Source organism: Podarcis melisellensis (genome assembly GCF_964234715.1).
Source record: "Podarcis melisellensis genome assembly, chromosome: Z".
Lineage (NCBI taxonomy): Eukaryota > Metazoa > Chordata > Lepidosauria > Squamata > Lacertidae > Podarcis > Podarcis melisellensis.
This window is the reverse complement of record NC_138547.1, coordinates 30020951-30043106: the sequence shown is the minus strand read 5'-3', so window position 1 is coordinate 30043106 and position 22156 is coordinate 30020951. Positions and strand designations below refer to the sequence as shown.

General features: G+C 43.2%; 1 protein-coding gene across 8 annotated transcripts in view; it reads right to left on the bottom strand.

Moving 5' to 3' along the window:
- The window catches only part of DACH2 (dachshund family transcription factor 2), a 326026-nt gene that overhangs the window by 292290 nt on the left and 11580 nt on the right, over positions 1-22156 (bottom strand). For 2 of the 8 annotated variants that reach the window (XM_081897383.1, XM_081897379.1), the window contains exon 1: positions 16544-17353. The exons of 1 other annotated variant lie outside the window; for it this stretch is intronic. In XM_081897383.1, the coding sequence (XP_081753509.1) occupies positions 16544-17106 (563 nt within the window). In that variant the 5' untranslated portion in view covers positions 17107-17353. Of the gene's footprint in view, positions 1-16543; positions 17369-22156 lie in introns of those variants that run through there. 5 more of the 8 variants (XM_081897378.1, XM_081897380.1, XM_081897382.1 and 2 more) reach the window with 5 other exon arrangements.

The following is a 22156-nucleotide window of genomic DNA, read 5'->3' as shown; positions in this document are numbered from 1 at the left end:
GGGCCTTTGCATTTTCTCAGAGTTACATTACTGTTTGTGGGGGGCACAAGTTTTTTGAGTATGCCTAATTCCCCTAAGTAAGATAATATTGGCATTTATTGGTTACAGCTCGTTTTCCCCAATCTGAGCAAGGTTAACACTGACAGATCTAAGGTAACTGTGTCCTTTGCAATAATGTGTGCGATGAATAATCATCTCCCACAAAGGGAGGGAGCACCCGCCAATATTTTGTTCAAGTTGGTGCTGAGAGGAAGGAGGAAGTCACTCTGACATCCTTGATACTTCCTGCTGTTAAAAGATGCCAATGTTTGGGTTTGCATGAGGACACAGAGGACCAGAAGGGGCCTCTCCATATCCACTTTCCATCAGTTCAGAGAGCTGCTGCCACAGTTACCCCAAGGCCCCACATGGTGGTTGGTTCATAGGCCGCTGTACGAATCTGGTCTTGGGAATCAACAAAAGGAATACTCAAGTTGGTGGAGGTCATTTAGACTTTGATGCAAGTCATCTTGTGCACAGAGCCATGGAGTGATTTTACTCTAAGAGATCACGTACTGAATAATCCAAGTGGTATGAGCCGCATAGTGGGACTGTTTTATGGGGTAAAGAAGAACTCGTGTTTCTTCCTTTGCAGACTCTTTAACTAATTATCTTAAAATTACTGCTCTGGGGGCTAACCTATGTACTGTTTCATTAGCATTCACCACCACTGTCACAGCATGAAGGGGAAGATGTAGATACAAAGAGAGACACAAGCTGCCCAGGATTACCATGTTACATGAACCCTTTTTTATTTTTGCATGGCAAATGGTTCAGAGAAGCATGAACACAGCTCGCTTGAAGTTTCCTTCTGCCTAGATCACACACCTAGAAAGAAAGATCGCACCATTTGCAGCTGTCTTGGAAGCTAAGATGACAGGTGTGCATCAATAATAATTCAAGGGATGCAGCAGCACCATAAAATAATTGGGGGGGGGCAGAAGTGGCAAGGTGCATTTCTGAGGCAGTGGGTTGTATTGTCCCACTGTTCCTGAAACAAATGGAGAGGTTCACATTCATGTTCCCATCCTTAACCTGTTTCATTGCAGGTAAGTCCTGTTGATTTAGATCATACTATATTTTGGGTAAGTCAGTGGTACAGTTTGTAAATTTTAAGATTTTAGGCCTGCAACAAGGGATTGGGGGGGGGAGCGGGATTTGATCTGGTTCACATTTAAAGGTGATCCTACCTAATTTGCACTTCCTAAAGCAATACATGAAGTGTAACACTGCAATCCTGTGTTTTATGCAGTTCTCCAGCAAAGTAATATTTCCAAATACCTATACAGTAGGGGAAAGTGTGCAATAAAATTTAATATAATTCTCTCGGTTTCTCATTTCCGCAATCTTGAATTCAGCTCTCCACATTTCCATGTCAGGAACAACAACAACAAAAATTAAGTAATCATCAAAATTCAGTAGAATTTTCGTTTGAATTTTTCCTAATATATGCAAGTTGTATGCAATCTTCCCTAATATACAGGTTTTTTTTAAAAAAAGCATTCAATATACATTGCCTAGTGCAGGCATGGCCAAACTTGGCCCTTCTGCTGTTTTGGGACTATAATTCCCATCATCCCTGACCACTGGTCCTGTTAGCTAGGGATGATGGGAGATGTAGTCCCAAAACAGCAGAAGGGCCACGTTTGCCCATGCCTGGCCTAGTGTAACTCACTTTCTATGTTATTTTCAGTAACGTATTATTTCATATGGACACCTTCCCCTAATATATGCATTTTGGTTGGAGAACTCGACTGCAAAATTCATCAAAGTTTGAATTTTGAAGGATGGCTATTTTGGTTCAAGCATTGTTTTGGAAAGTGTGGATTAGTAAGGTTTGCCTTTAAATGTGAACTGAATAAAATTTACCACACATCCCTAGCTCTTCCTAACTTAGCATAGCCATAAATATACTTACCGGTATATGTCACAGGTAGCTGCTAGAGAAGAGCCGGAAACCAGATGCTGCACCACAGAGTCAGAGGTGAGGAACCAAGGCAGGATTCACATCAAAATGCTCCCAAGCCAGATAAGCCACAACTGCCCAAACGCCAACCAAAACAGGGCCATAGCTCAGTGGTACAACATCTACTTTCCATACAGAATGTCCCAGCTTCAGGCCCTCATATCTCCAGCTGGGCTTCCTGAGACCATTACCTGAAAAGCCTGGAGCGTTGCTGCCAGTTAGTGCAGGCAACACTTAGCTACATGGACCAATGGACTGATTCAGTATAAGGCAGCTTCCTATGTTCCTATAGCCCTTGGTCTACAAGTGCCCAATGGCAACCTATGGCGAGAGAAACCAGTCTTAGAATACTTCACTGCCCTAGAAGATGCTCCATAGCACAGCTCACCATAATGGGCTGAGGGTTTCTGGTTCTTAACCCAGTAGCTCCTAAGAGGCTTAGGTAATTTAGGTCTTCTCAATATCAATTTTACTCTTCCTCTGCCTCATTACCTTTGATGCTCCTACCTGTAACCAGCATCACTTCCTTCCTTCCTTGTTGCTATCTGCATCAGACAGGCAACAGAGTGTTCTTCTCCTAACTTTGCTTCCTAGTTTTTGTTGGGCTCCAGTCCCCATCATGCCCAGAACAGCGAATGGTGGATCTTAGAGTCCAGCAACAACTAGGAACCCAAGCTTGGAAAAGGCTACAATGGGGACTGGCTCTCAGCATTCAAAGCAACCCAGTCCCCTTTTTATAATTATCTCTGAACCAATTAACTCAATACAAAGCAGTAAAATGGAAGTGAGGAGCCTGTACTCCTCTGATGTTGCAAAGTCCACTTTCCATCATCCCTAGTCAGCAAGGCCAATGGTCAGAGTGGATGGGAACTGAGAGTCCAACAAGATGGGGGGGTGCATCATGTTGCAAAGCAGATCCTTGAAGTGGGGCAATGAATAACTAGGTGCTAGACAACCCCTTTTAGCATAACACCTGCACAGAGTGTAACAAGAGCTTTTAAGACCTGCCGTCCAAAGCTGTCCCTGCATTAGGGCTAAAAAATGAGTCCTTCCATGTCTTATATTCTCTCTCTCTCTCTCTCTCTCTCTCTCTCTCTCTCTCTCTCTCTCCAACTCTCCCCTCCCAATTCAAAACTGTCCCTTTAACACATCACTCCTAATTAGATGATTACTGCTTGGAAGGGCAGGAGATAAGTCATTTGCATAATTTAATCATAAAGAGAAGTTAAAGATACAGATTTTGCTGTTCGTTTGTACAATTATCTTCCCCAGCCCAGAGGCGGGCAGGTGGGGGGGGGAGAGAAGAGAAGAGAGAAAAGGGGAGGGGGAGATATTAATGTGATTAAACAGTATTTCTGCAAAACAGGCAACTGTGTGTCCTGTATTAAAAACAGAGCTAGAGGCAAATGAAAGATTAATTTCAGAAGACAATCAATTTTATTCTACATGACTGTAATAAATAACAGCTCATCTGCAGACAAGTCATTAGGCCTTGGGTGGGTACATGTGTCACAAAGTCTAAATGACACACAAGGCTTGATATTCCACCCAAAGAGCATGTGGAATAAACAGTCCTCCAGCTGGCATTTCAACATAGACATTTAGAGGGCTTCTGAGAAATGGCAGCAAGAGCCAGATTAAGCAATAAGGGAAGGACTCTATAGGAAACAGCACCTCAGCAAACGCATTACCTGCTCCTAGGTGTTACTTATCCCATTTCATATTTCATCCATTGACATCAAACTAACACAATGATATGAAGTCTGTATGAAGTTGCAGTCAATATGCAGGTTTTTAATCTTCTGAATCTGGCAGTGTTGAGGAAGTAATGGGCTGGGTGAGAACTGATAAACTGAGTCTTAATGCAGATAAATGAAAGGTATTCTGGGTTGGTGGGTCTTGGGCAAACCGAGAAGACATGCTGTTGTGGTTGAACTCTCCTTGAAGGAACCAGTGTGTAGCTTGGGCACACTCCTTGATTCAGCATTGTCACAAGGAGGCCTATGTGGAGGATTCACAAGCCATTTGTATACCATTAGAGCATGGGTAGGCAAACTAAGGCCCAGGGGCCGGATCCAGCCCAATCACCTTCTAAATCTGGCCCACGGACGGTCCGGGAATCAGCGTGTTTTTACTTCAGTAGAATGTGTCCTTTTATTTAAAATGCATCTCTGGGTTATTTGTGGGGCATAGGAATTTGTTCATTATTATTTTTCAAAATATAGTCTGGCCCCCAAAAAGGTCTGAGGGACAGTGGACCGGCCCCCTTGCAAGGGGAAATTATGTTCTGATAACCTTCTGAGTAGACTACTGTAATGTGTTCTATGTGGGGCTACCACATAGAAGAATATCCAGAAGCTGCAGCTAGTGAAGAGTGCTGCCACTCTTCTGAGTGGTTCACCAAGTCAAAATAATATAGCACAAATTCTGAAGAGAATAAGACATGCAACACAACCTTAAACATACTGACTCATTAATAACCTCCACTGAGTTCCAGTGGTGCTTAGTGACCAGTAAGTGAGGTTAGGGTTGTAGGATGAAGTTTATTTCCATACATCTGATGCGACAGCGAACTAATTTACAAAACTACACCTGTCGTCACCAGAAAGTAGAGAGGGTGGCCGTCTGTATGCTATATCATCTGCGATATTGCATGTATCATACAATCAATGTATTGTGTTTTATATCCAAACACAAACAGCTGCATTAAAAAAAGAGAGAACATGCCAAGTCTGGGATTGTCGCGGGTTTTACAATAAGTAAAGGCGGCAACCTTCCCTAACAACAACTAAATTGCCTGGGGTCTCAGAGAGAAAGCTTCATGCCATAACAGTTATAACTGTTAATCCAATACACCTTTTATACAAACCAATAAATACACGAGTGGAAAAACAGCACAGATGTTCATCCCTAATGCAATCTCCATTCAATTTCCTAAGTGCGGTCCCTCTGTGCAAACTAGCTTAGCGTTATGTTTAGCTTGCAAATTCTTTTAATAAATAATGAATGCAATAAAACCAGTAGATCAATGGCAGGCTTGAGAAATCATAAAGGGGTTGAGGGGAGGGGGAAAAGGAGAAGCCTTTTGTGTTTGAGCTGTTACCGATTTAAAAAAGAAAAGAAAACTTTAATCCACAGGCAGATCAATATTACTCTTTTCCTTTTTAACCCAGTGCATAAATAGCGTGTTGTCTCTAACTGCAGTTTAAATGCTGTTACCAGAGATCAGCCACGAGAAACCCGATATGATCACTGCACACAACAATAATTGAACATTTTGTAAAGCTTTAAACGTTTGCGAAACTACATTAGAACTACTGATAAGGAGCAGGAGATATATATATATATATATATATATATATATTCTCCTAAAAGGAAAAGAAATGTTGCATGGACATAAGAACTGCCGTTACGCTGTCAATTTAATTCTTTGGATTTTTACTGAGAATTCATAGAGCTAGATCAAGAACATGGGTCTGGTACAACGCACTGCAACAAGGAAAACAGGCTTAGAAGGTCAAAATAGCATACAGACATAAGAAGCGTAATCTCCTTACTCTCACTTACGGCAGAGAGACGACAGAGAAGTTCATGTGAAAAAGGACATATACAAGGGATGCTATATCGCTAGGTCATTAATTACATGGATATAAAAAGGCACACACTGGAACCTTTCAGGGAGAGACCTAATGCCTTTAGCTGTGGTTATTAATATTTCTAATTCTCCAGCTGTAGAATTGGTGGGAAAAAGTTTCTCCCTGCACTCGGCTGCCTTTCAGAAGCGTGCGTTAACCGGTGGCCACGGAGAGCAAAACCGCACTGCCCCTAGGGATGTCTGTAATATATCAAGCAGAATAAATCTGTAATCACTGAGAACCATTACATGCTAGACTAGCTGTTGCACTTAGTAATTCATGTCTAATCAAAACACTCTTTTTTTAAAAAAATAAAAATAAAAATTGCCCTGCACATACATAGCAAAGAACGCGCCCAGCTGCACCGCTGGAGCTTCTTTTCAGAGCACTAAGAATTTGTGGCTTTTCCAATCAGGTCTGTGCTTTCTTCACAACTTCTTGCGTTCTCATCGCAGGGACAAGTTGTTGCTGAAACTGAGATTTTGAGGTCAATAGCAAAAAAGAAAGAAAGAAAGAAAGAAAGAAAAAATGCCTGCATAACAACTGAATGAGGTGTAGCGAAGGATTCCTACAGGATATATAAAGGGGCTTAATGAATGGGAAAGAGAACGCCTTTGGCTGCGGGCCTGTAAACAGTTAAGCTGCATGAGCCCCATTAACTTCAGCGGGATTTAAGCTGCTTCATTGCATGCGCAGAACTGCAGACATAGGGTTGTATCTGCCTATGTCCAACTCAGAGCAGACCCATTGAAATTAATGGGTCTGGGTTAGGCATGCACATTGATTTCAATGGGTTTACTCTACATAGGGCTAGCATTAGCGGCAACCCTTTGTTTGGAACATCAAGAAGAATTTTACATTTGCTCAGGTGAAAACGCAGGTGAAGGCACAAGGCAAAAAAAACTCCTCTTTACACCAGTTATTCCATTTAATATATATTGCAGGTTTAAGCAGTTGAGGACAGGTTTTTTTTAAAAAAAGCTTGCATCAGGAGTAATGACTCCTATCTGAAATAAAGGGCTCAGATAAAAGAAATATCTACTCAAATCTGAAAGAGAGATGGAAAACTTCAACAGATGTAAGGAGGAGGACTTTAAAAGTCTCAGCAAAGGAAAAAACGCAAACACATCACAGCAATATCATCTATGACCATAGGACTATTTTAAATACCACTGGTTCAATGATGATAATGGAATTCATTAGAAGATGTTCTCAAGTTTTGAACATTAAACTAAGCTATAGTTGTTTACCCGAAGCATGGCTTAACCAGAGTTGGTTTTCTGGAAACAAACCACAACAGTTTTTTGTTGGCTCATAAACCACGGCTTGTTTAACTGTGGTTTGGTGTTATGTCCAAGCCTAGCAGCCTCACTCAACCATAGTTCATTTGGCCAGCCAACTCCAAATGCTCATCAAGCTATAGAAGCACAATGGGAGAGAAGCAGGAAAGTGACCCAGTCTTTGGAGCATGGGTAGGCAAACTAAGACCCGGGGGCCAGATCCAGCCCAATCGCCTTCTAAATCCGGCCCGCAGACGGTCCGGGAATCATCATGTTTTTACATGAATAGAATGTGTGCTTTTATTTAAAATGCATCTCTGGGTTATTTGTGGGGCATAGGAATTTGTTCATTCCCCCCCCCCAATATAGTCCAGCCCTCCACAAGGTCTGAGGGACAGTAGATCGGCCCCCTGCTAAAAAAGTTGGCCGACCCCTGCTTTGGAGCAACTAGCCATAGTCCTTTGCCTGTAAGATGGCTCACAGTTTGCTGAACAACCTAGAGTTTTAAATCAGACCTTGCCAACCTGGTGCCCTCCATATTTTTTTGGATTACAATCCTCACCATACTCAGCCAGCGTGGCTAAGTGTTGGGTGAAAGTGCAACTGGTAATTATTGGATTCCATGTTAATTACAAATTTAATTCAGCATGTTTGTTTTACTTATACTGTGTTTAATAAACAAACCTACAAGTGCTTTCGAAACTGTCAGACTGCCTTAATATCACATTTGAAATCAGCACCCATTTGTTGTTCCTAATAAACTTATTTTAAATATAAAATTTGCCATAGAAAAATAAAGCACTAGAAATTTTTTCCTCCCACATCATTTGGCAGGGCACTAAGGGCATGATCCAGGCAACTATGAACACTTTTTAAGCCCCATCAATTTCAGTAGGAGATGAACTGAAGTGCATGCTAATCCCCCCTTGAAATTAACGGGATTTAAAAGTGTTCAACTATGGCTGAATAACATTCTAAAACCCTTACTGCAGACAGAAACAGATCCCATAAAAAGTACTAGTTCCTCATATGTCAGTCATAAGGGTTGTGGGAGTGGCAGGGGGTCCGAAGAGGCCATTAAAATATTATAAGCCAGGTAATAAATTGAATTTAGTACGCTAGGGTGAAATGCTACAGTGCAATAACCAAGATATCTTTCCTTTTCCACCAGCATGTTTAGAATTTAAAATAGCATGCTCTGTTAAAAAAGCAGCAGCCGTCAGGGTACTTTACGCAACTTTATGATCTGTGATCCCAAGTGCTACTTCTGTAGGAAAAGTTACCAGAATGTGCCAGTCAACAAATGTTCATTCATTTCCAACCAAGGTATTGGTGCATGTGTGAGACCGTTTTAAATTAGTGTAAAATTGATGGATTCAAGAGAAGCAACCTAAGAAATGTCAAGTCCAACTGAATTAACCCCCACCTCCAAAATGAGAAAAGCCCACCCTCAGCCACGGCAACAAAAGCAATCAATTTAGTTCTGTTTTCAACATTTTCATTTTCAACATACTTAATCTTATATTACTTATCCTGGTCATCCTTTTTTTTCCCTCCTGCTTTTCCTTTTGCAATGAAATATTAATGTTGAGAAAATGGTTACGCTATTAAAAGACCTTGTGCTATATTTAGATACATATATTGATTTCTGCCATTGTGCAATAATTAATCATTCAGAAATAAATTCTTACAAATTTAACCCTGACTTGCTGGCTAATCAAGAGGTTAATTCCCCTTCTTCACCCACCCTCCAGAATCATTTTACGCCACAGTTAAGTTTATGGCTTTACTTATGGTTTCCTCCTCTTCCTAAAAATACTGTTTTGGGGTTTTCTGGAGGAAAAATTGTGAGTTTTTTTCCCATTAGAAAACCTGGAGAGAGGGAGGGAGGGGGAGAGAGGTTACCGCCACTTTAAAAGCTTCAATCTCTTTGACATTGCTGGCAGTGTATGGGAACATTAATGCATCTGTCACGATAACAAGCTAAGAATAACATCTAGACATCAAACCGAGCAGAGAATCCATCTGAAGTGATTCATTCAGATCCGTCTCGTTGATTTATTAAACACAGGGCAACATCTGCAGCCTCACAGAGCTGCTTGGCAAAATTAATGCAAGATCAATTCAAATGGAGGGGGGGGAGCGAAAAAGAGATAAATCAAAACACAATTTGCATTCAGTTCCACAATCAGGCTTATTGGGTGCAAATGCTCAATTTCCCTTGCCAGAGCCAATGAGTTTTAAAAGTGTGTGCGTTCTGATCCCTACATCTTTTCAGAATTGCCGGATTTGAAGTGACGCTGAAGAGTTCTTCTGCAGGTTGAGATGGTGAAAAGGAGAAAAAGAGATGCGGGGAGAGGGAAAAACCGCTTCCAAAGACCTTTTGAATATGTGGCGAGAACATCATTAATGCCTAATTATTTTGCTTTGGCTCCAGGAGCACAGAATGCCGTATTTTGGGGAGGGGGAGGAGAGAGGAGGTGGTAGGGAGAGTTTGTGAAGAAATTGCTTCCATAAAAACTCAAAGATCTAATGGAAACGTACAAACATTTCCCTTTCAGGGGGGAAAGCATTTCATCTGCAGCTGGAGAAATCTAGAGCTCTCAGAAATTACAAGATTTGTTTTAAATCACTGTTCCTTCAAATTAGATTTCTTTATCAATGAGCCAGTAAGATATTCAGTGTGCTAAAGGCAAACAAATGCCAAAACTGTTCTGAAATGCACACACAGAAGCACATTAAATCTCTGGAGATATATATAGAGAAACAGTTTTATAAAGTATTGATAATTTCTCATAAGAGAATTGGGGGGGGGCTCTTTCTCCATGTCTCTAGACACCTAGGCTACAATCCTAAACATATTTACTAGGAAGTAAATCTCATTAATTTCAGTGAGACTTGGTGAATAAGCTTATACATATGCTGGTAAAATAATGCTACTAACTATGCAAAGCATTTCTATAGTGTATATTCAGTGTTCAAGATGTTTCACACACATTGATTCTAACAGACGTGTAATGTGGTGCTCAAATTTGAGGGGAATGGCAGAACAAAACTAATCATGTTGTCTTTTATACCGGCCCTTTTTGCTACTGTATTTCAAATGCCACGGAGGGGAAATAATTTGGCTAGTACAGGGGAGTTTCCCGGGATGTATTAAGCATCAGCTTTCCTTCTCATAATTTGACCACCACTGTAAGGTCGTTCAGTATTAATATTCCCATCTTACAAATGATAAGAGGTGGAGAGTAAGAGAACAGTGGTTTCCTAAAGCCACAAGGCTAATTTGTGGAGGTTAAAGAATTGAACTGAAGGCTCACTTCTTAGCCACTGCATTACATGACCCCAAGACTGCCACCCCCAAATTCACATCTGTACCCAAACCAGCAAAATTAACACTTTCCACATACAGCTTGGGGCAAGTTTAAATCCCTGCTGAAAATTTATGTAGGGAGAAGCATGCCATTTATTTAAGTGAGCATTGACGAACAATGTGTGCACTGAAATCTATAGAGTGGCACATAAGTCCTGGAATTATAACTTTTACTCATTAAAAAAACCCCAGCAACGTTACTGAACTACTTTTAAGAGACCCTACAACTAGGAACAGTTAGAATAAAGTATGTACAGGCCATATTCAGGGGAGTTTTTTGGTGTTTATTTTTTAACAATGCTTCCCCGTTATTAGGAGGGAAAGGAGCGAAAGGTTTAAAATTTGAAACCTTCTTTGTAAAACTTGTTAGCTAATTTACAGTCTCTTCTAACAATGATTCTAAAATTCAGACTGCAAGTAAGAAACTTCTTGCAGTGCGATCCTATACATATCTACTCAGAACTCAATGGGGCTGACTTCTAATTAAGCACATACAATATATTTCAGCCGAACACATGGCCTTACCCACCTTGCCATTGGTGATAAGAGGTGAGAATAATAAACAACATGCTGACTGGTGGGATTTGAGACAACTCTAGAAATACATGCACAAAATTATATTACTGCCATCTCCAAAAGCTGCATGTGCTCACGCAAATATATGGGTACATAAGCAGATTATCATTGTCTGAAATCCTAACACATAAGCAGCACCTTATTCTGAGTCACTGGTCCATCTAGCTCAGTACTTCCAACACAGACTGGCACCAGATCCCAGCAGGCGAGAGTCTCTCGTCATCTTACCTGGAGACACTGGATGTAGAACCTGGAACCTTCTGCAAAGCAGATGCTCTAGCACTGAGCTAAGGCCTTTCCCCAACGTTAAATTATGGCAGTGTATGTTTTCAACAGGACTTCCATGGAACACTCAAGATCTGAGTGCATGAGATGCTTGCTATAGTTTGTCACAAATTCAGTAGCTGAGTTCCACTTTAAAAATCAAAGAGACACATAAGGAAACATTTCTCCCTTGGCTTAGCTTAAGGTACTCCTGTTTAATATTTCATCCTGCTGCACGAAAAGGATGTGAAACTTCAAAACAGCTTTTCAAACCCCCACTGAAGTTGACATTATATCAGGGCAATCTGAAGTGGCTGTAACTTTTTTGTTGTGGTGGTGATTGGTGAGCGAAACAGCCCATAACTTGACTTGTGCAATGACTGAGCAATATTTTTGAAGAATGCATACAGGAAAAAAAATTTCCCACCTGCTCAGTAATATCATCTTGACAATTTCCCTTTCCAGGTGCAGGCACTGAATTAGTGTAGGTGACCCTGCAAGAGGAAACTGTTGGATTCATCTTATAAGCGTGGATCTAACTAAGAAATGTTGACATAAGATAAGATTCTAGTACATATGATCCACACATGTAATGACACAGATTTGAAATCAAGATCTGAAGTAGATTTGTTTTGATGGATGGATTCATTTGATCTGGTGGCTGAGTCAAAACCGAAAACAAGTATCTCACAGGATGATTAATATAAAAATGCAGTAATTCATTTCCAGCAAGGTTGATAATTGCTATCAGAACAACTTGATCAGAGAGTTGACATTAAGCAGAAAGCAGAAACAATTAGAAATAATAGCTACAAGGGCCACTGGGTTAGCGGTAGGAGCAGACTTGAAAAAATCTAACTAGCAAAACACACATAACAGTTTTGAGTTTTTCCTGTTTCACTTTGGGAGGCAGCAGCTGTTTTTCCCTATCTCTGTATTCCCTATCTGCTGCGCAAATAGCTCTCCCATATTCACATTTTCTGTTTCTCCATGCTTCCAAACCTCTTGCTTTTAGGCTGCCCCATCAGATTTATCCATTATTACACCCGATTTCATAACTCTCCTCCAGCAGGTTTTGTCAATGGCTCAAAAGAGCCCGTCTCCCACTCAGTGCCAACTGGACCCAAGAATGTCAAAAGACTTTTGTTAAGAACTTTGCAATTCCCACTGGATTTTTTGCAGTTATGTTGTCAGCAAAATGTGCTGCCCTGTTAACGAAGGGCAGTGGTCAACTAGCATGGTGCCGGACACAAAGTTAAGAACCAGGAACCGGATCTTAAGCAGGCAGGACAGTAAATCTACTGGTAGATCTTCCTATTTATATTGGACCAGCAAAGATTCCTGTCCCTTAATTGTTTAGCAAGGACGGCAACAAAAAAACTTTCCCCCCTTCTGCCCCCTCCCGAAAAAGTACTGTGAAATGAAGGAAGGTAGGAATAACTCAGAGTGAACCAAAAGCTCCCTTGAATTCCGTACTTAAAAGAAAACCCTGGGCTCAGAATTGTTTTATTTCAAAGTGCTTGTATGCTGCACTTGACTACAGTTGGGAGATTTCAGAATTCTAGTAAAACACCAAGAAAGTCCTGCAAGCCTGAAGTCTGCATCCCTCAATCTAAAGAACTACCCAGGAATTTGAGCCAACCTGTGAAATTTTAAGCTCTTTATTCTTGAAACAGACCCCCTGCCCGCCAGCCATATCACAAATTGATTTGAGAGTCACCAAGCAGTTTGTATTTGGCATGGGAGCACCACTTTTGGGTGAGTAGATCAGATCATGATTTTGAGTTACTTAGTGTGTAAGTAGATTTCACCTGCTAAATAAAAGCTAGGCATTTTATATGCAGTGTTCTCCATTTGTTTGAACCTCAGACTTTGCATATAAACAATCAACCCCAAAGTAGAATTTGTTCCGTCACATACGCACCTAAATTACTGAATAGATACGGATGTGAGCAAGAGTTAAGTGCTCTGAGAAGCTCTAGAATTTTACCTATTGCCAAACCGACAATTAACATGTGATGATCAAGAGCAGAAATTATCAGTTTCTAAGGGAGTAGGACACTTCCCCAGCAAGTGCAGAACATGTTTTATCCAAGTCCCACTTTTGTACGGAAGATCAGCACTTTCCTATAGTAACATGTAACCAACCACCAGACTCCTATTGCGGACAAAAAAGTTGCAAAACATTTACCTCACAATGAGTCACAATAGACCTAATCAAACTGCCATGTGGTTTTTTCAACTAACACATGCTTTATTTGCTCATGTGCAAATGTATAATAGGTTTTTAATGCAGGTCCTTCCCTAAAGAAGAAGATGGGAGTGGGGAGGAATCTAATAAAAATTATTTAATAGTTTCAGGTTTTAGGATCCAATGCAAGCTTTTATTTATTTATTTTCATCATAGAGTCCTGAAGATTCTTGCTTACATTGCATGCATTTCTTTATCAATTAATAATGGAATTAAGCACCCTAAAATTTGAAGAAGCTTCTTCACAGTTTCCTGAACCCGAGCTGCTTTTAAACAGTTCCAAAGGAGATAACAGAACAGACCCTCCTAACTCACTGGGCTAAGTAGCTCATGATATTGCTCCAGAATTATGCTAAGCAACAGTTAGTCTATAAACTCTCCTTCAGTTCTTAGGTTCCTATCTCACAATGCTCTCTTGTGAATTTCCCCCCACTTTGCAGCACTAATGAACTGCTTCAGCATCACAAGTTATGTTCACAACCTCTAGCAAGATCCTAACAGGTAAAGTTTCACAGAAAATAGTATCTAACAGGGAACTTTCTTCATCTTCAGAGGAAGATGAAGTATGTGTGTGCTGGTTTGATGCAAAGAAGTATATCCTTCCATGAACGTTAAAACTATTGCAAAAATGATTGCCAAACAATTGCAAAAGAAAAAGAAAGAAATTTATTACTACACATTTGAAAAACACACTTCTCTCCTTTTAACATTCACCACAACTGTGAACCTTGTTATTCTCTGGACAAGGATACCAGATACATGAACATCTCAACCCCGTAAATTCTATCACTATTAGGAAAAGTTGGGACACACTTCTTTGCATAATGTAATTCAGCCACAATCTCCTTTGGGCAAAGAGCATCCTAATGAGGACAGAAGATTTAGGGTCAATGAGATTTAGGGTCAGTGATTTGAAGAGACCATATGGGGGTCTACACTAGGCAGAGCTGGTCCAATAAGACTTTCACTGACAGGGAAGAAGCACCCACAAATTCCAGATTCTGGACCGACCAACTTTGTGCCATGTTTGGAATCTTACAACACAGAGAAATTGGTGCAATTTTTTGGGTGGGGGGATGAATACAAAGAGAGACTCCCTAGCCTGCCACACTATTTCACCTACTGCACCAAGGGTACATTGACAGCCGACACCAAGGTGCCCCAGTGCTTTTAGTTGCTTATACCCCAATAATGCTACCTGGCAGAGCAGGCGTTCAGATCACACACTATATAAAACTAAGAAAAATGTGGCAGAGGGGAAAAGAACGATCCATGTTGAATTTATCTTGAAATGATGAACAGGATAAAGAAGGAGATAGGGAGGGGACCCTCCCCACTGACAAAAACTTGTCAGGAAAAACAAAATGAAGCCAGGAAGCGTCTCAGGGCTCCTGCAGCTACTTTTCCTAAAACTCAGGTGCAGGTATGCTCACCTGCTGGTTTGTTTAAGCTGAAACCCTAAATACACATGTTCCTAATATAACATGCTAATTATTGCATCGTAAGGGCCCACTGAACTCAATGGGATTCACTCCTGACTGCACTTTTAGGCTGTGATCTTATGCGCACGATCTGAATGCAAGTCCCATTGAGCTGAATGGGAGCTACTTCTGGGTAGACACAAATAGGGTTTCATTATCAAAAGGAAGAGGCTGGTCCTCAATGTTGAAAACTTTACCACTTTTTACAGATATAAAAGTTGCATTCCTTTCGTTTGAACTTAAGCGCATACTAAATCCCCTACTCCTAACCCTATTTGCTTGGGGAAACAAAATCTGCTTGTCCCAATCAAAGTAGCTTACTTTCATGGAATCTAAGGTTTAAACAACCACTGTTTAAATGCCTGCAGTTGGAAGTAAAGGTTGCTGAAATCAACAAGATATTCCCCAGTGATGTTCAAAGAACTATATTGCTGATGCTAAGTATTTCCTCTCGGAATTTTTTTCTACCCTTGGAGAATTTTTGTAATATTGATCACCAGGCAAATATAAAACCCATCATTTATATACAGGTATTAGGATACTACCCACAGAACCAGTGTCCAGCATAATGTGTGAGTTGGCCATACATCCCAGTGTTTCCCACTCAGTTGCAGGTAAGATAAATGCACCCGTGATAAATGCATTTGTCTGAACACCTACTAAGCATTAGATGTACCAGGTCAAATCTGACCATTTTTGATAAGCACAATTCCTGACTAAGATTGCCTACAGTTGCAGCCTAATTTACTCCTAAGTAAGTTTGCCTACAGCTGCAGCTTGTTTGCCTCCACGCAAACAAGCCCCACTCAGGATTTCTGTGAGCCTAATGTCCATGTAGGTCTGCTCAAATCTACCCCAAATCATCAGTGATGAGGAGCACATGCTTCCCTACCAACTCCCATCACTTACAATGTGGTTAAACTTTCAGAAGTTAAGTTTGCTTAAGGTTCCAACCCACCTGCCACCCCCAGCCCACTGATTTTAATTGCAACTCCTCAGGCAAGTCCCTTCCAATGCGTTTTAAAATAACTCCCTCATTCCCTTCCAAATAAACTTTTTTCTTTCTTAATCAAAACCCAAGCAAGTTGCACTTTACAAAGACCTGTTTGCATCTCTCACATCAGTGGTTCCTTACTCCCTCATTTTTCCTGTTTCAAGCAAATTGGACAAGGCTTAAAACTTTTTTGTGCACACGTGGGATCTTCAAAACACAATCCTGTTGACCTGCCCTAGGACTTTGCAATTAGGTGGATGTCGGATTTATACAGAACTGTGATCTGATGCAAAGGAAAAAAGCAGCGTACCCTACTTTTTAAAGGAAGCATCACAGAAACCTAACGGGATTTGTTCCCAAATAAAAAAGCGGGTGATTTTAAAAAGAAAAAGAAGCACGCAACATCCATTCAGCTTCAGGAAGACAACGAGCTAAGCACTTGGGATACTTTCGACGTCCCACTCAGCCATGGAAAGGGGCGCTTCCCTCAATCGGACCCGGTTTTTGCAGGGAAGGGAGTCGTGGCCGGAGGGACTCGGACCTCTCTGCTCCTCACTACGGTCGGGACCCCGGTGGAGGGGGAGGCCTGAACCGCCATATCCTATGTCCCACCCCCAAAAAAAATACACCCCTCACAGGCACAAACCCACGCACGCACGCACGCGCTCTTTCTCTCTCTCTCACCTGGCATTGGTGCAGTCGTTGTACAAAGTTTCGAAGTCCTTCCTCGTGATGAGTTTGCAGCGGTTGACGCCGGGCTGGATGGCGCCCAGCCCGCGCAGGATACGCACTTGCTCCACGGTGCACACCACGGGCGCGATGTCCAGCCTCTTGAGTTTGGTGTAGACGGTGTGCAGCCCTCCGACCAGGTGCTTGAGGAAGAGGTCGAAGACCTGCGGCAGGCAAATCAGCTCCTGCCCGTCCACCAGGAATGAAGCCACCTTCACCCCGTGCAGGTCGACCATCTTGCACTCGTTCCCGCCGCCGCCGCCTCCTCCTCCTCCTGCTCCAGCTCCGCTGCCCGGCACGCCAGTGGCGGCGTTGGCGGTGCTGGCGATGAAGCTGTGGATGAGGCTGCTCGTCAGGCGCGGGGACTCCGACGGGCTGGAGGGATAGAGCGCGTCCGCCCGGAACAAGCCCCCAGCGCTGGCGGCGGTGCTGGCGCTGCCGGTGCCGCCGCTGCCCCCGCTGCCGCCGCCGCCGCCGCTCGAAGTTGCCGGGATAATCGGGGGAGAAGACACGGCCATGCTTTCTACTCCGCCCCGGGCGCCTGGATCATCGGCGGCGGCGGCAGCGGCTACAGCATCCAACCTTGCCGGCTCCACTTTTCCACCCGAAACTGTTTGCAACACTCGAGGAAACGGAGGAGACGGAGACGCAGAGCGAGAGAGGAGAGAAAGGGGAAGAAGTGGGGGAGAGGGGAGGGAAAAAACACCCCGCGCGCACTCCCACGACCCAGCCGCTCGCGGAGTCGCCTCCCACTTCCCAGCGAAGGGGCGGAGGAGGAGCGCGGAGCGGCAGCGGCCGGCGGCCAATGCGACGCGTCGGGGTCTCAGCCTGGCCGCCAGCCACTGGCTAAGGATGGAGAGGGAGGCGAGGCGGGGCGGGGCGGGGCCCTCTCTCCCTTGCCCCCGAGCGCTGGGTACCTGTGAATGGAGCGCCGGGACGCATCAAGAGGAGGGTACCGTTCCCACCCAGCTGGGGGAGGAGGGAAAGGGAAAGTGGAAGAGAGTTTGCGTTTTTTGGAAAAAGGGCTGAGCGTTCTAGCTGCGGGAGTGAGGTGGGGCAGGGGCAAACCTTTTATGACTTAGAGAAAGAGAAAACCGCGGCGAGAGATGGGGCGGGGGGGGGGAGGCAGGAAGGAAAGTTAAAACTTGAGGTGCGACGGCGGGGAAGTTTGCGCGCGCCCCCGACTAGAGGCACAGGTGACTGGGAAATAAAGCCGCCAGCGCGCTTGAATTTCCAACTGGATTTCTGAGCCAAGTGCGCAAGAGGTGCAGCTCGATCATGCGAGGGCGACCCTCCGCCGAGGATCTCGCTCAGTGGGATGCGAGATACGGAGAGCTGCCGCCTCGTGCGCGCTTAACCTAGGAGTTAATTTCTGAGTACTCACTCAGTGCACAACTGCTACAAATCTGAAATCCTGTGCCACGTTTACCGGGGACAAAGCACCCTCGAACACAATGTGTATACTGTATACACTTATTGCATTTATTATTACATTTATTATTTATTACCCACCATCCTGGGATTTATTACCCACCACCCAAGCCTACATACATACATAGAATCATAGTTAGAAGAGACCCTGAGAATCATCTAGTCCACACACACAGACACCCCCCCCCAATGCATGAATATGCAGTTGTTCCATATAGGGATCAAACCTGCAGCCTGGGCGTTATCAGCACAATGCCCTAGCCAACTGAACTGTCCAGAAGATGTGGTTCACTAGTGGTCTTCCATCTTGACCAGACCCAGGCTTACTTGGCTTTATTAAGGTAGTAGCCTCAAACCATACCCTGGAACAGTGGCGTAGCGTGGGTTGTCAGCACCCGGGGCAAGGCAAGTAATTTGCGCCCCCTAACCCGTGGATTTGCGCACCCTAACCCTAACCCCCAAATGTTGCGCCTGGTGCGGCCGGCCCCCCCTGCACCCCCCACGCTACGCCACTGCCCTGGAACCAGGACTTGCATTTGAGTAAACATGAGCAAGACTGTGCTGTAAGAAAATAGGTTGGACTTTTTCTTTCATTATGTTAATCCCAAATCCACACTATCATACTACATTTATTAAAACCAACCGAAATATTGCCAAATCATTAGCAATTTTTTTTTAGCTCCCTAGAACTCTTCATTTAGCTCAGATCTTTGGCCCTCCAGATGTTGCTGAACTACAACTCCCATTATCCCTGTACAGTATAGCATTTGCTGTGTTAACTGCATGAAGCAGATGGGAGTTGTAGTTCAGGAGACAGCAAGAGTACGGGTGCACTGGTGAATTTACCACTCTATGGAGAAAAGAATGGGCCAGAAATTTGATACAGTACTCATTTACAAGCAAATCTTTCAAATTCACAGTTTCCAAAACAGTATCTGAACCAAAATCCAAACTTATATAAATGTAGCAATGCAGATTTCCAATCAACCAACATTCACCCAAAATGCACATATTTGGGGAAAGTGTGCATAAAAATGAAGATATTAGTGAAAATAACCCCCCGAATGCATTATGTTTTGGGAATTTGCTCGCAAAAAGTATACATTAGGGAGAACAGCATACAAAAATGTGTTTTTAGGGAGGAATAAGCACTAAAAATGCTAATGAGTTTTCATAAGGGTTTTAATAATAGTAATAATAATAATAATAATTGCTGCAGAAATGTGGAGAACAGAATTTAAAATGAGAAATGGATAAAACTGAAACTGTCAGATCCTGCTAGTCCTGTTCCTCCCTAGCCCCTTTTAAGATTACTCTGCCCTTGCACCTACTAGACCTCCCACCTTCAGTGCAATGTACCCCTGGGTTTAGGATTCCAAAGCTACATTGCAGCCATTCTATCATTCATCTTCACAATAACCCACCAAGGGAGGTCATTGTGACACCCCCATTTCCCGAGAGAGAGAGAAAGAACAAAAGCTGAGAGATAGTGAGTTCAAACATTCCGAAGAATTCCAGGCCAGCCAAAGGATTTTGTCCCTCTTCTTATGTTCCATCCACTTTTAAGGTTTGTATCTTCAGCTGCAAACAACAAAAACAAAAACATGCAAAGGTCTTTGAGCAGGAAATATAAATCTGATTTATAGGTTTTGCATTGTTGTTGTTTTCCTTCCTTTCCTCCCTTTCAAGGAATTTTTGCTTGCAGATTAATGAGACTATCAAATTCCACTCTCTGGGATTTACCCCCCCCCCCAGCTTCGGACTGTAATGCCTTCCATAGGCTAAATATATTTCTAAATAAGGCTGAGTTTTTGCAAGGCCAGATGAAGTCTTGCGCATCAGCCCCCCCCCAACTCCCTCCCACCCTGCATGTTAGAGTGGCATGCAGCAATATAAAATCATAAAGGCTGTAGTAAAAAACGGTACCCTTGAGAAGCGACTATCCATGGAGAAGGGAACTGCACTTACTCTAAGGAAAGGCTCAAGGTTTGTGAATTAATACCAGGCAATGGCCCAGCTCACCTGAGCATGGAAGAGCTGACTACATTAGTCCGCAGGTTTATTACCCATAATTTCTCAGGGTAAAACAAAGATGCTCCAACATATGACCCAGTTTTAATATATTGGCAGCTTTAAAAATACTCTGAATCTTTTGTGTATTGACTGTGTTCACACGTAAGGATGAGCCAAGTGATCAGAGATCATGGTTTGCTGTCCTTTAAAGGTAAAGGTAAAGGGACCCCTGACCATTAGGTCCAGTCGTGACCGACTCTGGGGTTGCGGTGTTCATCTCACTTTATTGGCCGAGGAAGCCGGCATATAGCTTCCAAGTCATGTGGCCAGCATGACTAAGCCACTTCTGGCGAACCAGAGCAGTGCACAGAAACGCCATTTACCTTCCCGCCGGAGCAGTACCTATTTATCTACTTGCACTTTGACATGCTTTCAAACTGCTAGATGGGCAGGAGCAGGGACCGAGGAATGGGAGCTCACCCCGTTGCGGGGATTCGAACCGCAGACCTTCTGATCGGCAAGCCCTAGGCTCTGTGGTTTAACCCACATTGCCACCCGTGTCCCTTTTGCTGTCCTTTACAAGGAGACAATAAGAGTGCATTTCTGGTGGGTTTATACTGGACCATCCACACCTCATTCTGCTTTGTTAGTTGCCCTACAATGCTTCCCCAATGTTATTGCATTATTGTCACCTGGAGGGACACTCTTGCACCAGCAAAAGAAGGACTTACACCTGGAACATCTGCCATATGAAAAGTTACAGGATTTCAGCAGAAATGCACCAGTTGGAAATGAAGCTATAGGTCTTCCTTGAACCCTGAAATGTTCCTGCCCTGAAAGCATGAACAGTGTTGAAAGCAGAATCCTGTACAACCTTTCCAGTTGCAGTCATGATCATGGGCATAAATCATCATGAATGCACAATAAAAAGGATTGGGCCCCTGGGTCCAGGTGTCATCTTAATTTCCCCAGATTATGCATCACTTTGGACTCTTGAGAGAAGTGAAAATGTTGGTTAAAAACACTGCTGCTCCATTGCCACCAGGTAAGTCTACCAGGGCTCACTGATGGAGAAGGGGGCACATTGCTCAGGGCCCCCTCAAACCTGTACCCCGCCCTACCTATCACAATCTATAATTCAGAAGCAGGGGAACCTGTGGTTCTCCTGATGTTGTTGGACTACAGCTCTCATCATCCCTGACCATTGGTCATGCTGGTGCTGGCTGGGCCTAAAGAGAGCTGGAATCTAAAAGCATCTTGGGGGGCCACAGGTTCAGACCAGTGGCCCATCTAGTGCAGCATCCTGTTCTCACAGTGGCTTATCAGGCTTAATTAGGCATGCAAGCCAGAGTTCTCCCACCACACCTCTAGTCCACACTGATTCACAGTAGCTCTTAGGGTTTCAGATGAGTCTTTCTACCTACAAATCCTACAAATGCCAGTGATTAAATATGGGAGTTTTTGCATGGTAGGTCTGGAGGTTCATACACACACACACACACACACACACACAGAAAGAGAGATTCAGCAGTTCTGAAGTCTGGCCACTCCTGCTGTGAACTGAAGGCACCCTTTTCAACAGCAGCCTCCTGGGTCTGGCAGCTTATTTAGGCTCCCACCAAAATGGAGGCCCAGCAGCCTCACATCACAATTGATAGTTCTTAATCTAATATATCTCCCCATTTGAGCTTTCGAAAACTAACTTTTAACCTCTCCGCTTGATATTGGCAATCGGGGGGAATATCGGGGCACTTTTCAGTACAAATAATTAAAAAAATGGATTGACAGCATCCATGCTACAAAAAGAGCAAGTAATTGGGATTTTGTTTTATAGCAGACAGAATAGTTGGGTTGGGGAGGGATTTGTGAGACTGCAAACTTCTGGGTCCCTTCAGACCCCAATACAGTGGTACCTCTGGTTAAGAACTTAATTCTGGAGGTCAGTTCTTAACCTGAAACTGTTCTTAACCTGAGGTACCACCTTAGCTAATGGGGCATCCCGCTGCTGCCGCACCATCGCCGCACAATTTCTGTTCTCATCCTGAAGCAAAGTTCTTAACCCAAGGTACTATTTCTGGGTTAGTGGAGTTTGTAACCTGAAGCATATGTAACCTGAGGTACTAC